At 47.1% G+C, this 17,385-nt stretch overlaps 1 protein-coding gene and 1 non-coding gene across 2 annotated transcripts; both read right to left on the reverse strand.

Annotated features, from left to right (window-relative positions):
* Positions 1-6,085: 6,085 nt before the first annotated feature.
* LOC140642036 (U6 spliceosomal RNA) lies at positions 6,086-6,189 on the reverse strand. The gene has a single exon (XR_012038618.1). It is a non-coding gene; the product is annotated as a U6 spliceosomal RNA (small nuclear RNA).
* A 6,700-nt stretch (positions 6,190-12,889) lies between these two features.
* Positions 12,890-17,356, reverse strand: KLF4 (KLF transcription factor 4). The gene is made up of 5 exons (XM_072842249.1): positions 17,218-17,356; positions 16,980-17,100; positions 15,377-16,379; positions 15,108-15,272; positions 12,890-13,995 (listed from the first exon to the last, which is right to left on the reverse strand). The coding sequence occupies exons 1-5, from the start codon at positions 17,220-17,222 to the stop codon at positions 13,820-13,822; spliced, it is 1,470 nt and encodes a 489-aa protein (XP_072698350.1). The 5' UTR covers positions 17,223-17,356; the 3' UTR covers positions 12,890-13,819.
* Positions 17,357-17,385: the final 29 nt, after the last annotated feature.

The following is a 17,385-nucleotide window of genomic DNA, read 5'->3' on the forward strand; positions in this document are numbered from 1 at the left end:
GCGCCCCGGGTCCCCGCGAGCAGGAGGCCGGGGAGGGACGGCCGGCGCCGCGCCCCTGGGACCCGACCTCCGACTCCGCGGCCCTGGAGCCCGGCCCGGAGCGTCCTGCGCGCGGCGTCCGGCGGGGGGCACTGCAGACCGCGCTCCCCGGCTCCCCGGCCCCCCGGTTCCCCCGCTCCCCGGCCCGGGTGTCCCAGCGCTCCCCGCCGCGCTCCCCGCTCGCCCCCCGGGTGCCCCCGCCCCGCCCCGCCCCTGCACCTGGGCCCGAGCGCTCGCGGGGCCGGTCCCCCGCGCGGGGCCTGCGGGGCGCCTGCGGACGTGGACTCGTCGGGCTCCCACCGCGCGGATGGGGGGGACCCCGCGCACTTGGACGTGTGTCCGCGGCGGCCGCACCCACCGCGCCCGTGGCCCCCGTGTCCTGCTGCGGGTCCGCCCCCCCGCAGCCCGCTCACCGAATCCCGACTTTGAACCCAAAGGCGGCCGGAGCGCGTGGGGTCGGCCCCAGCCCGCGGGCGCCCCGGGCCTCCCCGAAATCCCTGCCAGCAGGCATCGCGGGCCCAGGACAGAGCCCCCCACCTCGGAGCAGCCGGGCGCCAGGCGAGTTAGGAGGCATCCTCCGCTGACCTTGACCCCTCCCCGCGGCCACCTGGGACCCTGGCATTCTAGGTGGGCAGTTTAACGAGGTGATAACGAAGTGCAAACGGCCTAGTAGCCTCCCGAATTGGGAGCCCGACGGAGGCTCCCTTTAGAGAGGGAATTTTATGAATAGGTCGCTCCCCTGGAACCCTGTTACCAGTAATAACCCCCGAATGTTAATTGGCCATAATTACCTTGTTAAAAGTCTCCTAGAAAAATAAAAATAAAAACCGAAAGTCTCCTAGACCCCTCCCAAGTTCTAAGAAGACGAGGGAAAGAAAGTGTCCGAGATTTACAACTGGGAGGGAAACATCATGTTACTTTCTGCATTAGGTTATACATTAGCATACTTGTTCAAGTGAATTTTCCGCTTTCAGCTTTTTAAATATCTTTCCAATTCCCAACTAGTCTCTGGAAATTTAAAAAGGGGCGGCAGGAGGATTGGTGATGTGTATGCCACAGATGGAGATGGAAAAGCTGCCCAGAACATGTTGACATTTTAAAAAAAGTTAACATCCCCCCACACTTTAAAACTACGATATTAGAACAGAGTATAATGGCAAAAGTTACTCGTAGAACATCTGTTCCTTCCAATGGGAGGATTTCTTTCCTGCCAAGAATTTATGAATTTTATATAGGAGCTTGGTTCTGTTTGGGGAAGGGAGAGGGAAGCTGGCCAAAGCAGCCCCCTCCTCAGCATGGAATGCAAGGATATTTTTCTCCTGACTTCTAGATGGTTTGAGGGGCTGCTGATGGGGCAAGAGTTGCCTTTCTGAAGGACGTGGCTGAGAGTGCAAAACCTCAAACAACTGCCACGCTCGGTTTCAAGTGAGTAGGACAGTACAAAGGAAGGTCAAAGCCATGGGACTTAAAGACAAGATTCCTATTCACAGGGGGCCTAATCTTTTTTAGAGGAGAAAGGAGAGCTTCTAATTGGGATAACACATAACCAACTGCTATCTGTTCATTCCAAGTGTTCTTTCATTTTCACATTGGCCAGATAGGCAGCTATCCATTCATCTCAAAAACCGAGTCAATCCCTTCATCTGCAGTCAATTGTCCTTTGCTTTTGCCCAATTGAGCCCGGTGACTGGAAGGTTTATCTTTCTAAAACCACCAGGGGGGTGCTCAGAAAAGCCATCTAAATGAATAGGACACTAAATGGATTAGCAGTTGAAACATTAATGAGTCTCTTTTGACTCAAAGCAGGTTTATCTAAGGAGATTTCCAATGGCCTCCTCTTCTGCAATTTAAAGAACCTTCCCCTATGGGGGAGATCAACTTTTTACATTTTGAAGACCGATTTATCTTTTTGATCACTAAGTGGAATGAATTTTTTTTCTTTTTGCCTCAGAAGATTTAAAGGAAACGGAACAAAACAAAACAAACCCTCTAATTAATCCATCTAAGTATCAAGAACCAAAGTGGTTCTGGGGTGCCAGGCTAGCTCAGTTGGTAGAGCATGGAACTCCTGATCTTGGGGTCATGAGTTCAAGCCCCACATTGGGTGTGGAGCCTACTTAAAGAAAAAAAAATCTAAAGTGTTCCTCTTTGACAGTGAGAGGAAGAAACCACCAACATTAAGGGTTTGGTGCATTTATGCAAGTCAACAAATATTTATTGAGTACCTGCAACATTGCCAGGCATTTTACCAAAAGTTGTCCTACCCCTCATTCTAGCAGGGAGCTAAACAATAAATGGATGCAGCATATGTGTACATCTCAAGTAATGATAAGTCCCATGAGGAGTAAATCAAGCATGTGAATGAGATAGAGAGCAGCAGAGGCAGGGTGGGATGGCTTTCAGTATGGTCAGGGAAGGCTGCTCCAAGCAATTGATGTTTGAATGGTCCTTCTAAAGTTTTCTCAATGGAAATATACCCCCCCCCCCCCCACACACACACGAATGCTTTACCAAGTTGGGCCTGACTATATATACATGGTGTTTCCGTGTCTCTTTAATTTCAGAACAGTCTTTTTGTGTGTAGAATAATAATCCATGACTCAAGAACATGGGGCTCTGTAGAATTGGGTATAATTCCAAGCCTCGCTGCTCAGTGGTTATGTGATTCTAAGTTCTCTTTGCCTTAGTTTCCTCCGCCTTAAAGTGAGGGGAATACTATCGCCTACTTCACAGGGCTATTGTGGGAACTAAATGAGAAAAGTGTATGTCAAATGCTGAGTATAGGAACAGCATGTAGCAAACCTCAATAAATGTTAGCTCTTATTATTTACCAGATAGTTTTAATGGAGCATGGTAGTCCATCCTAAGGATGTACTAGGACTCACTTAACCATTGCCCTACTGTTGGACACAAAGAATTGAATACAAACCAAAGTCAGATGATATGAATGAACAACAGGGGAAACAACCAGCGACAAAACAAAACCCCTGAATGTAGAAAATGTGCCAGCTCAACACATTTTCTAGGAGAGACTCATTTCCCTTCTGACATCCCCGTTGCTGAATCACATCCACACATTAAAAATCTGTCCATTTGCCAGGTTAGGGGATCCCTAGGTCTTGTCTATGAATTTATGGCCACTTTACAGTTTCATGTGCCGGCTGGGGATGAGGACCTGGAGAAGTCGGGCTAGAATGAGTTCCTGCAGTGACATAAGTGTGGGGTGCTTAGGCTTCAGCCGCCTCCCTTGTGCAGAGGATCCTTCAGGTGACACATTCTGGAACTTCTTTCCAGCTGTCATTCGCTTGTTCCTTGAGTACTAGCTAGCTTCCAGACTGGGCTCCTGTGTTCTAAAGAGTCTTCCCTGCTTCTGAAATGGCTCTCTGAGTCATTTGTTCATACCCTGTGGCATACACTCAGATCTATTTTAGGTTGAGATCCCGTTTAGGGGAAAAGGGATTATCTTCAGATATTGGGAGCATCAGGAGAATGTTGGCAGAGCACTTTGGAAGATGGCAAAGAGGGAGTGTCTCCCATGGGACAGAACTGAGGACGTGGGCTCAAAGCACAGCATGCCAACGGGCCACTCCTTTCAGCTAACTTCTCCAATGAAGGGGGCTTCAGAACGTGTGATCTTCGGCAACAGACACTTTCTTAGGCTCACCTCCACTAGGCTGGGCTATCAAGAGGGCTGCTAGTCTCTGTTCTAACTGATTACATGTATAAAGGGCTTTGGAATCAGTGAATGAAATATTTGAGAAGAAAAGCAATGGCTTATTTACTCTTGATGATTTTATAGAGGCAGTGGGGATGCTGTGATGCAGAAGCAGATTGTCCTTTCTTGAGTCATTTCCCAAACTGGAGCATAGAAGAATGTGGTGTATTTTTAATAGAATGACAGATAAGATTACTTGCTTCTATTAGCAAGAGCAATGGGTAAGGTCAGTCTTGTCCATGGAGCTTCCAGTGCACCAAACATATCCCCTGTTTAGATTAAAAAATAAGCACATCCCAAGGAGGTGAGGAGCAGATAATCCTCCAAATGAAATTAGCTTTACTTTATCTGGGAGGCAATTTTGATGTGGCTGAGAGAGCCTGGGGATAGGAGCCAGGTAGACCAGAGTTCTGATCACAGGAGAGGGTGTGTGATGTTGGACAAGTCACTTGACTCCTCTGGGTTTCAATCTTCTCCGCTACAAAATGGGTATGATAATAAATTCTTAAACACCTAGCAAAATTCTGGACATGTCATAGGTGTTCGATGAATGCGCATACTTTCCGTCAACCTCCAGCTCATTCAACCAGCAACTCCAAATGCCAAGCACATTCATCCTGACGCACAAGAAATGCTTTCCTGTGGTCAATGATGATAAAGGAGCAAGAAACTGAAGAGTTGAAAAGAAAACAAACAAACAAATAAACCACACGTCCTAAGCCCACAACCTAAGAAATCGTCCCTCCTCACGCAGTTTCTATTCTAGGTTTTAGGTTGCCAATCTGGGAATACTGTCAAAGCAAATATTAGTTAAAAGTTGTTTACCAAGGGACAGGTAGTTAAATATTGTGTACAGCTGAGAGTATTGTTATCGCAATCCTAAAATAATTTTTCTCAAACCTTTATTTATAAAGGAAGACGTTGGACAGAAGTGTTCAAATGTGTCCTGAGGCGGTCGGAGGATATTTTTTCATGTCATTTCCTTTTGTAGACCGAGTGTCTGATTGGACCACTGTAATGCTTTCTTTTTTGGTTGTTTTTAAACAAAGTGCCCGTGTATTCTGATTAAGGAAATAAATGAAATGTGTGCGTACCTATACCTGTGAATTATTTCTCAGTTCCTAAAGAGATTACTCAATCAGTATTGTCAGGGCCCGAGAAGACTCCACGGTTCATACAGAAAATCAATCTATCACACTCCCTTTAATCAGTGCAAACATTCGGCCAAGCCATTCTATCACTTTTTTTTTTTTAACGTACAGTATCGATTGTGTATCAGGAGGAGAAAATGAAAATAAAGAACTCTAAACCTGGAAGAGGTCGTCCATTTCCAAATGCAAATTGAGATCCAAACATTAAACAATAGGGATCGTCTAATCCTTTTACAAAGGCACAAATTGCAAATCAGACTCCCAAGCCAGAGTGGCTTTTGCCTAACAAAGTCTTTAATGCAAAGAATCCCTTAGGCAAAGCCTCCTCTGTGTCTACAATCTTTGGCACCAAAAGAGCCTTAGATGTCAGTTATGCTCCCTAGCTATAAAGTTAATTGTCCTTGAAACAAAATCAGGTTGTCCCCCTGGTCCAGATATACAATCTCTAAACCATATGAAGGTGTCTTGGTTTGCAGATTAAGCTTCATTTTACCTGAATCATTAATTCCAACACAACTTTGAAATATTCTGTTGAATAAGGCTGAAACCTCCACGCTGAACCTGAATAACACGTTTTAACATGCTTTAACATGCACCTGATAAACAAGTTGGATGTATCTAAAATAATAAGCAATCAAGAAAATTGTAGGGGAAAAAAATGGTATATGTCGTTGTAGTTAATGTGGTTGAGTCTGTCAGAGAACTATCCAATCACTTTCTAAGAGAGGTAAATAATTTTTACTGGCTAGGATGCTGCTTTTCACTTAAGCTACATTTTCTACCCCCCTATGGAGCCATTGTACCAGGAAAAAAATATCCGCAGACTTGTATATTTATATATGCTTGTTCATTTTTGGTTCCCTTGCCCTTTGCACCAGTGGCTGGTCAAGTAGGTCTTTGAGCAGATTGTATGTGTTTGAATGGAATTGCATGGGAAGAGAAAGAAGCAGAACAAAGCCAGAATTATATAGTAACACTTTTATGGAATGGCTCCTGTGTTCTCCATAGAAGGGTACAGTGCTAAGTATCATAGTACCTGTCTTAGCTGGCTGGTCAGCACAACACTAACAGAAGAACTATAGAGAACAATGGAATACTTTTTTGGACATCAGCTCACAGTGTTACACTGAATTTAGAATGTTTTTTATTCCCTCTCTTTTTTTTTTCTTTTTTTTTTTTTAGTTATATGGGACACTTCATGAATTTGCATGCCATCCGTAGGGGGCAATGCTAATCTTCCCTGTGTTGTTCCAATTTTAGTCTCTGGGCTGCTGAAGTGAGCACCAGAACTTTCCTTTTAAAATCATCCTTTTTGCGTGGTGTGTTTTAAATTCTTTATTTCCCACCTAAGCTTCCCTTGGGTTCTCAGGATACAGACGTCTGCCGCTGGGCTATTAACTGAGACTGAGGTACTCAGTGGTTGGTGTTCTGATCTGGACTTGATGTGACCTTGGGCAAGCCTAGTTTTTTAGGTGGGCCTCCATTTTCTCCTGGAGTCTAATGGTCTTGAAGACACTTTTCTGCTCAGAAAGTCTGTAATTTTATTTATGCCTTTATTTGTTACAAAGTCTACGTAATTTTATAGTTCTACAGTTTGCAATCTGTTCCCCATTCCTCTGTGAGCCAGCGAGGAGGCATTTGTCAACTTCATGCACTGTGTCCTCGACTCAGTTTATGTAGATATGTTCAGAAGTCAGAAAACTACTGTCATGCAAGCAGCAAGGAGAGTTTCAAGCTTGAAAAGCCTCAGACCAGGTGGGTGGTGGTTGCACAGCCATTGATGGATGACCCTTCCTTATTGGGGTAGACTGGGCCACCCAAGATCCTACAGCCTAAAGCACCTTGGTTAAGCTTTTAAAGTGTGATTTAATCAAACAAAACTTCATTGACATAGGCATACAAGACACTTATAATTTTGCCCTAGAAAGGAGGCACAGTGGGGGCGCCTGGGTGGCTCAGTCATTAAATGTCTGCCTTCAGCTCAGGTCTTGATCCTGGGGTCCTGGGATCAAGTTCTGAATCAGGCTCGCTGATCAGCAGGGAATCTGCTTCTCCCTCTGCCTCTGCCACTCCTCTTGCTCCTTCTCTCTCTCTCTCTGTCAAATAAATGAATAAAATATTAAAAAAGAAAGAAAGAAAGAAAGAAAGAAAGAAAGAAAGAAAGAAAGAAAGAAAGAAAGAAAGAAAGAAAGAAAGAAGGAAGGAAGGAAGGAAGGAAGAAAGAAGAAAGAAAGAAAGAAAGAAAGAAAGAAAGAAAGAAAGAAAGAAAGAAAGAAAGAAAGAAAAAAGAAAGAAAGACACAATGGACCTCCTAGGATGAGGATAAAATCTTGCCTTTTTCCAAATTTTGGCTTCCTGAAGCCCATGCTTAGTGGTCCCGCTTCCTATGGATCACCTGACACCCATCTGCCTCCCCTAAACCACAACGAACCTCCCCAAATGAGCAAAATTATTTCCAGAATCAATGCAGAAAATCACCTGGCAAGGGGCACCTGGATGGTTCAGTGGTTGAGCATCTGCCTTCGGCTCAGATAGTGATCCCGGGGTCCTGGGATCAAGTTCCACATCGGACTCCCCACAGGAACCTCTCTTTCTCTGTGTCTCTCATGAATAAATAAAATCTCAGGAAAGAAAGAAAGAGGAAAAGAAAGAAAATAAGAAAGAAAGTCACCTGGCAAGAAAGAGTCCTCTGAAAAGAGATGCCAGGACTTGGGGCTAAGTATCCAATAACTGATTGTTTTCAATTAAATCCAGTAACTTTGGGTTTTCAAGGACAAATAAGGAAAACTTCCAGTGCCCTTCAGGAACTCATTGTCTGTTGGAGGAGCCAGACCCATAAAACCTTGTAATATATGAGGATAAGAATTTAATGACAGATCTACATCAAGTCAAATGAAAGAGACTTTAAATAAAAGCTGGGCTTTGAAGGATATATAGGAGCTTGTCAGGAGACTATGGATTTTTCCAGAAGCAGCAGAGACCGATATCTGTAAGCAAAGGCTCAGAGGCTGAAACAGGCATGGTGCATTGGGGGTCAAGGGTAGTTTAGCATGGCTGGCACAATTAAGAAATAATTGGATATTTAAGGAGAGGATACTGGAGACGAGGTAGGGGCCAGAGTTGGAGGGTTAACCATTTCCATCTTTACCCACCAGGAACTGGGGATCGTGGGAAGTTAAGGAGTAGGGGAGGCAGTGGCTGGATCTGTTTGACCAGGAGAGCCATGTGCTAGGCCAGAGCTGGAGATAAAAACAGGAACTCTTTCTTCCACCTCCATCTACAAGTAGATTGTGCTCATAGTTAGAGTGACCAGCTCAAGAAAGGTGTGTGGGAAATCAGGCTTCCCTGTCAGTCTACCTCAGAATAGCACATTGGTTGGGAGATAGAAAGTCTGGGGCCTTTTGACTCTGTAGAGGATAATATTGGATGTTAGAAAAATCCTTCTGAGCTGGGGTGTATCCATTTTGCATGTAACTGTACCTGTCCAGCAGACTGAAGACTGAAGTATTAGGAGAGAAATGCTTTGAGTATGTCAGCAAGAAGGAGAAACAAAAACCAAACACTAATTCATACAGGGAATCTCAGTTTCCCGTTTCATAAAATCCCACCCCTACCTTCGTTTTGTGAGGACCTACTGAGGTAAAGTAGAATGTAAAGGCTTCATAGGTCTCATAGGGGTGTGCAGAAGGCAGGGGTTACTAACACACCAGCAGAAAGTGACCTGGTCAGACAAGGTGTCTGCTGATTGAAAAAAATCCCCTCCATCTGTCATGTCTAAGAGACTCTGCTTCGTGGCTTGCACCGGTTCACTTACCTCTCTAGCTTTCAGCGAGTAGATCTAGAGTTCCTTTGATACCTCTGTAAAGTCATTTACCCAGTTTAGCTTTTGAGTGGGTTGAGTGTCTGCCTTAGGCTCAGGTTGTGATCCTGGGGTCCTGGGATCAAGTTCTACATCAGGCTCCCCACGGGAAGACTGCTTCTCCCTCTGCCTACGTCTCTGCCTCTCTGTTTCTTTCATGAGTAAATAAAATCTTAAAAAAAAAAAAAAAGTGAGTATTGTAGATATAGCATCTGAGTGTCGCAGCAGGCTGGCCCCATTCAGTAATGTGTTGATCCATTGCCAGTGAGTACAGATTCAAGTATCATAGGTGATGTAGGTTTTATTACCCCACTCAAACCCCCTGGGCTGGACAGGCTTGATTATTTGTCCTAATTGATTTTAGATCATTGCCAAACCTCCACCTGAGGCTCCATCCAGCTATCGATCTATCTACCTATCTACCTACCTACCTACCTATCTACCTATGTAGATAGAGCTATTTCTCTTGTCTCTTGCTCTCTTTAGATGATATCATGCACTACGGAGATGAAAAGAGACATAAAAGGATGACAAATGACCCTCACGCTTTAGGGTATCATTATAATTATTGTGTGGTACCAGTGAAAAATGCTCTGCTACCTATAATCAGATGTCAAAGGGATCCTGGAAATGTGAAATTACTTTTTGTTATGAAGTTGTGTTTGTATTTATTTCCTCCTTTTCCTTTAAGAACAAGTGGCGAAGGACATTTGGGAGGGCAGGTCGCAACATGCTGACTTGTCTAGGGTGCCGGAGAAGACTGAGGCGATTTGAAAAAGTATTACATCAACGGTATTGTGGAAAACAATTAGAAAGGTGGCCTCCCGCTGTACGTGATTCCAGAGAAGCAGTTTGATTGATGCTCCTACCCTATGCGCCCTCCTCTGCCCAACTGAGCTAACCAGCTCTGGTAGGCCTTCTAGATATCAGCCTGAAAGATTTATGCGAGCACGGCAGCTGTTGGGTAGTTCTGTATTTTGACTGCAACAGGGGCATTGAAGCTCTAGGTGCCTTCATCAGGATTTAAGAATTTATTAGTTTTTCAGATGTTAAGGAATTTATTCAAGATTTACTTTTTTGTTCTAAAGTAAAGGCTTCCGAAGAGTGTTTGCTTCCAACTTTCGTTTTAGTTTCACTTAATATATATATATAAAAAAAAGAGGCTTTATTTGTTTATTTATTTATTTTGAGGCTTTATTTTCATTCGGCATCCTGGTTGTCGCAGTAGTTCCTTTGCATTTTCACAGGTTGATCATTCCGTGATATATTCCACAGCATCCATTATGTAGAGAGCTCTTGGTGGTTTTATATGAAATATGAGTGGGATGACTCTGCACGTGAACGGTGAGTGATAGATTCATAAACAAACTTTAGGAGGCAGATATAGATTCAGTTTAGCACTGCAAAAACATGTCACTATTCACTCGTCTCTAGAAGGTGCTAAGAAAGTCTGAATAAATAAAATACATAATAAAATGATTAAAGAATGGAATATGTAAGCTAAAAAGGTTTGTGGAGGACTGGACGGTGTCTATGGGTGTTTAAGGGAGGGAGGAGGGGGGAGAAACAGAATATGGACAAGTTGACGTAGGTATGTGTGGTGGCGCATTGAATGGGGCTTCAGAAGCCAGAACATACGATAGAACAGGTGGCTGACCCAGGCCTGCTAAATTTAGTTACTCCCGTATATCAAAATACAACAGGTACCATCACTGCTTGTTTTAAGTTTCCCTGTGGACTCGCTTCCGTGGCAAAAGGACTGCATCACCCGGGCTTTCTTTTTCCTTTCTTTTCTTTTTTTTTTTTTTTTAATATTTTATTTATTTATTTATAAAATAAATAAGCCCGATGTGGGATTTGATCCTAGGACTCCAGGATCATGCCCTGGGCTGAAGGCAGGCGCTAAACCGCTGAGCCACCCAGGGATCCCCGGGGGCTTTCTTATATGTAAAGAAATTATATGTAAACATTGTTGATCTCCAAATATGAAATAACATCACATGTTTCTAAGTTGGAACAATTTTCGAATGGAAAAAAAAAAAAAAAGATTCCCTCGACCATCCTACTTGAGATGGTGAAGATTCCTGTTTTAACAAACCGAAACGTTATTAATTGTAGGGAGGTTCAGCAGGTTTTCAGGGAGAAAGCCTATTTTGCTGGAAAGGGAATTTTGCTGGACAGGAAGAGAGAGACCGAAAAAGTCTGTTGATGTGTAGGCAACACTATTGTTCCTCTTTTGTGTTGTGTGTGCACAAGTTAAAATCTAGGACATATAAAATTAAATGTCATAAGGAAAATGTAATAAGCAGGCATCTCAATTGTTAGGTGCTCTTTATTATACAGTATAAACGGCTCTGTAATGTGGTAATGACAGGACACCTTAGCGCTCAGAACTGATAGGTATGAGAGTAAATAGTTTTGGCTATTTGTGCACATTGCATCGTTCTGTCCTGTGCCATTTTTGGAAAATCTTTCTTTTTCATCGTCGCTATTGAAGCTTGCCTTTTCGGGCTAGAAAAGATTCATGTGAGTGATGTTTCCCTATGACATCAGAAGAATCTTATTATGTTCTGCTATTTGGAGATGTTTCTCCTTTTTGAGGTAATAGGCACTTGGCCAACATGAAGATGGTATCAGCCATTCAGTAAACACTTTTTGTACACAACCCTGTGCCCGACGTCTCCGTACGAGAGAAAGGTGGATCACAACAGCAACAATCACAACGTAACACGAAGAAAAACGCATTCCAATGCAGGCTTCTTGTTTAAATAGCTTTAATTGCTTTTAAAAATAAAGCCTAAATATTTGCACCTGCCTTCTTAAACGGTTCTCCCACGTTAAATACTTATTTGGAAACGGTAGAAAATCTAAATGGAGAAAACCAGGGTTAATATTTTGGCATTTCCTTCCAGTCCTTCCTCTTAAAGTTTCTGTTGCTTCCCTCTCTCCTTCAATGCACACACCAACTTATACAATTGGAATCATACTGTTTATACTCCTAGATCCTGCTTTTTCCACTTAACATACCACGAGCATTTTTCCATGTCATTAAATATGCTTTGAATATGTTCTTGGCCACATAAAATTCCATCCTATCAATGCACCTGTTTTCTTTTAAGCTAAGACACATGCCATGTTTTCCAGTCATGCTGGACTCTTAAAAGCCAAGGGGAAAAAAAAAAAAACAGTTGATCCACCATGAGGCGCTTCTGAATTTATTCTCTTGTTTATAAGATGCCCCTACACTTCTGGACACGACATATAATAGATAGTTAATAAGCAGCCTAAGGAAGAGGCCAGTCAGCTTGTTTGCTTGACCATGCTGGTCACCCGCATCACCATTACGAACGCATGAAGGGTCAACAAGTGTCACAAGTGCTTTTTCCATTTTGTAACTGAAGCAAACAAAATTCACTCTTGTGTGCTCACCTCAAAAAAGGATCAGTACAATTTTAAAATTGAGTAACTTTGGAAATACGCTACAGGCTTACAAAAACACCAAAGATGTACTTAAATTCACTTTACGCGTAGGTTTTGTGACTGAGTCATTTCTAATTAACGCGTTTCAATCTGCAGGATCTACGGAGGACGGGTGAAGTTTTAAAATACTCTGCCAGAAAATCTGGTTCTGACCTCTTTAGGACTAGAACTAGTCTCTGCAAAACACACACACACACACACACACAAACACAAAGCATAAATGAATCCTTTAATCCTCAGGAGGGCACTGTGGAACTACATTCTTAGGGTTCTCTGCTGTGGGAAGGTTCTTTTGTTCCTCAAATTGTTCTGAGTGCAAGGCTGGCCCCCTGAGAACGATTTTTATATTTTCGTTAATTTTTAAAGAGAAACCACAGGGATCTCTTAAAATATGAAACTGGAACTATGTATTTGATGACTACTTTTCTATTAAACTGAGCCGTTCCTACCTGGAGATTCACACTCAGGTAAGGAAATTGCTTTTGCGTACTTTTACGTACGTTTGGGGAAGAGCAACCTAAACCAGGTTCGGTTTACCTCTATGATCTCCAATATTCAGCTTCCAGCCTTACGTTAAGTTCGACAGTACTTACTGAACTTTCTGTGACATGCTTTTCCAGGGGGAAGAACAGAACAAAAACAATGTTCAGATAAAATATTATAGGTTTATTTAAAACTTAATTCTCACCTTGAGTATGCAAAATACAAACTCCACAAAATGTTCATTTTTTACTTTGTAGTTTACAAATATACAAAATAGAAGTTTGCTTAAATTTATATTACATATTTATTAAGGCAAGGAACTATATAGAAAAAAACATTTGTTCTGCTTAAGGCATACTTGGGAATAAACCATTGTACAAATTATTGCACATCTGAAACCACAGTGCATTAACAGACTGTCTGCATAAAAAATGTTAAAGAAGTAAACCAGGCGTATTTACCTGACTTAGGTCATAAATGTAGATCGGAAGACAAAAATAGATTTTCCTTGTCAAAGTATGCAGCAGTTTGAGAACTTTGGCTTCCTCATTTGGTACCTTTAGAACCAAGACTCACCAAGCACCATCGTTTAGGTTATTAAAACACATTTTCTGTACCTGAATTTCTTCCTCTTCGTCTAATATCATAATAATGGCTTTTAGAAGGCAAAGAAAATACAAGGTGATCTTTATGCTTATATTGCATCGAAACACAATTCAAGGGAATTCTGGTCTTCCCTCCCCCCATCTCATGGATCTAATTTATACCCTGATATCCACACCTTCCAGTCACCCCCCTTTGGTGTTTTGTAAGTCCAGGAATATTTCAAGTTGGATTTAGAATTGGAATGATAGAAGATCCAGTCACAGACCCCATCTGTTTCTTTGATTTGTCTTCTGGTTTCCTGTGTCTCCTGATTATCCACTCACAAGTTGGCTTGTTGGGAACTTGACCATGATTGTAGTGCTTTCTAGCTGGGTTCCTCCCCTCCCCAGGGTGGGAGGGAAGACAGTGTGAAAGGTAAAAACAAAAACAAAAAAAAAATACTGAATTCTCTTCTGGCAGTGTGGGTCACATCCACTGTTTGGGGATTTAAAAGTGCCTCTTCATGTGTAAGGCGAGGTGGTCCGACCTGGAGAAGGCCCTGTCGCACTTCTGGCACTGGAAGGGGCGGTGCCCGGTGTGTTTGCGGTAGTGCCTCGTCAGTTCGTCCGAGCGGGCGAATTTCCACCCACAGCCGTCCCAATCACAGTGGTAGGGTTTCTCACCTGGGAGAGGAAGAGAACGGCCCCCCCTGTTGAAGCCATTGTCGAGTAATGCACAATTGGCTAAAACTGGAGGCCAAATACCAAACCAACTCCCCAAGCACCCCACTCTGAAAGAAGCCAGCAATGTTTCTGGACCCCCTCAAGGCCCTATTAAATTTCAGATCATAAATAGGAATACTAAGCTTAAAGCATTCTTTTTGATTTTTTTTTTTTTTTAGGGGAAGAGACCTACACTTCTATATTGCTAACATTTTCACTCTTTGGAGGCCAAGCGTCACAGGGGAGGGAATGAATTTGGGAGCTAACTTGTCTCTTCCACCCAAACCAAGAGATAGTCTCCTATATCCACCACAACTGGGTAGAAGCCACCAGCACCGACTTTTTTCTGCGTAAGCATTTCTGGTATTTTAATGAATCCTACACCTACACGACCTTATGTACCTACACTTAGGTGACATGGAAATTCTCCGCAGTGACCATCCTAAACCACAATCTTAGCAATCATAACCATTCAATTCTTGGAATTTAAATAGAACCTACTTATGAAAGCTTAGAAAAATAAAAGGAGTGCGAATCTGGGAACAACCAGCGAAGTCTGTTTTGAAAAATTAAAAACTGATAACAAGACCTAACGTACTTTTTGTACCACAGCACGGAATTTCTCTTTTTAAGATTTTATTTCTTAAGTATAATCTCTATGCCCAACTTGGGGCCGGAACCCACAACCTCGAGATCAAGAGTTGCACCCTCCACTGACTGAGCCAGCCAGGGGCCCGCGCAAAGTGTCATTTCTTGATAACAAGGGCAGTGGCTCGCTCAAACCAGGTATGAGAGGCCCAAATGCAGCCTGGAATCTCCCTGCCTTTCAAAAGCCTAACAGAACTGCGCACGTTCAAGCACCGATACCATCCATCAAGCAAAGGGCTCTTGGGCAAAAAAGGAGGCGCCAGTTTGCTTTGCTGTTCTGTTCTGTCCTGTGATCCAGGAGATGGAGGAGATAGGCTGCACCCCACATCCCAAGGGAGCCCCTGAGAAGTGCCCAGTTGGCCTGCACACTGACACACACACACCCCCCCCGCCCCGCGCCCCTTTGGCAGCTTCTGTTCTCCTACCTGTGTGGGTTCGCAGGTGTGCCTTGAGATGAGAACTCTTCGTGTAGGTTTTGCCGCAGCCCGCATAATCACAAGTGTGAGTGGCTGTCCTTTTCCGGGGCCATGACCTTCTCCCCCTCTTTGGTTTCGGCTCCTCCGGCATGCAGGAACCAGGAGGCATGAGCTCTAGGGGTGGAGAAGGTGGGGTGAGCATCGTCCCCTGAGCCCCCGGAGGGCCGGCTGACGCAGGGCTCCCCAGCCCCCGAGCTATACGGATCCCCAGGACTGACCTTGGTAATGGAGCGGTGGGACCTGTGGCTGCATCTGGTCTGGCAAAAAGGGCGGGTAGTTGGGCCCGGGGTGGGGGTGAAAGCCCGGGGGGAGTGGTAGGGCGGGGTGACAGTCCCTGCTGCTCAGCAGTTCCTCGGCACCCAGGGTCGGGGTAGTCCTGCTGGGGAGCTGCCGCCCCAGGGGGAAGTCGTGCGCTGGCGGCCGGTGGCCGTTGCTGAGAGGGGCTCCGGTGCCCAAGTGGGCCTCCAGGGGCCGGCCGACCGTGCACGACGAGACCGCCTCCTGCTTGATCTTGGGGCACATGCGCGGCGGGCCGCCGCTGTAGGGCGCCACGACCACCGGGTGGCTGCCATCCGGGCTGCCCTTGCTAACACTGATGACCGACGGGCTGCCGTACTCGCTGCCGGGGGCGCTCAGCGACGCCTTCAGCACGAACTTGCCCATCAGCCCGCCACCTGGCGGCTGCGGCTGCTGCGGCGGAATGTACACTGGGTCCAACTCGGGCCGAAGGAGCTCAGCCACGAAGCCGCCCGAGGGGCTCACGTCGTTGATGTCCGCCAGGTTGAAGGGGGCCGTGGGAGGGGGCACGGGCTCCCGGCTGTAGAGGAGGCCGCCGCCGCCGCCGCCACCGCCGCCGCCCGGCGCCACGCCCGGGTCCCCCCCGGCCCGGATCGGGTAGCTGAAGCTGCAGGTGGAGGGTGCACTGGCCGCACCGCTGCTCGACGGCGAGGACGACGACGAGGCCGACGCCGACGAGGACACGGTGGCGGCCACGGACTCCGGGTGGGACAGCGAGTTGGAGAGGATGAAGTCCAGGTCCAGGAGGTCGTTGAACTCCTCCGTCTCCCTCCGGGGTAGCAGAGCGGGGTTGCTGCCGCCACAGGCCGCGCCGACTCCGCCGCCTTCCAGGTCGGGGGCCACGGTCGCCGCCGCCAGGTCGTAGGGGCGGCCGGGGAGCACCGGGGGAAGTCGCTTCATGTGCGAGAGCTCCTCCCGCCAGCGCTGCGGGCACAGGACGGGAGAGGGGCCGTCGGTGCGGGGCCGGGCCGGCGGGGAGCGGCTGCGGGGGCCCGCGCTGCAGTCCCGGCCCGGCCCGGCCCCGGGCCCCGCGGGGAGGCGGTGCGTCCGCCTGGAGGGTGTGGGCGTGTGTCCGCCCGACTGCGTGTGAGCCGGCGCCTCGGGCTCGGCAGCCCGGGTCCTCCCGGCCGGATCCCGGGGTCGCCGAGGGGCTCCGCCTGCGCCCCCGCCTGCGCCCCCGCCAGCAGCCCCCGCCCACGCGCCAGGCTCGCTCGGGCCCGGGCGGCGTCCGCGGACGCATCCGCCTCCCGGCCGGTGGCCCCCGCGCCGGCCCTGCCGCCAGCGCTCGGAGACGTGTGCCGGCCCGGGGCGCGCCCCCGGCGGCTCCGCGGCGGCCGGACCACACGCACGTACGCGGGGCCGAGGGCGCGGAGGCCACCCCGGGAGCGCGGCGGGGCCCGGGCCCGTGCGGTGGCCGCTCCTTGCCCGCGCCGGGCGCCTCCCCGTGACCCCGGGGCTCCGCCCGTCCCCACCGCAGCCGCAGAAGCCCCCCGGACGCTCCTGCCCTTTCGGGGCCACACTCACGTTATTCGGGGCACCTGCTGGACGCAGGGTCTTCTCCCTTCCCGCCGGGCCGGACGCGAACGTGGAGAAGGACGGGAGCAGAGCGTCGCTGACAGCCATGTCAGACTCGCCAGGTGGCTGCCTGCGGGCCGGGGTGGGGCGCAGAGGCGGGGGTCAGGGGGCCGCGCTCCGACGCCGCCCAGGCGCGGCCCCCGGGTCCGCGGCCGTCGCCCCTCCCTGCGCCCCGCGCCGCACCTACCTCATTAATGTGGGGGCCCGGAAGGTCCTCGGGAGTCCGAAGCAGTGGGGGTACCCAAACCCCAAAGTCAACGAAGAGGAGAAAAAAAAAAAAAAAAAAAAAGACGAAGCCAAAACCAAAAACCCCAAACTGCCCGAGATCCTCCTTTGGATTAAATATAAACGGGAG

The sequence above is a fragment of the Canis lupus genome, chromosome 10 (genome assembly GCF_048164855.1).
Source record: "Canis lupus baileyi chromosome 10, mCanLup2.hap1, whole genome shotgun sequence".
Classification (NCBI taxonomy): Eukaryota; Metazoa; Chordata; class Mammalia; order Carnivora; family Canidae; genus Canis; species Canis lupus.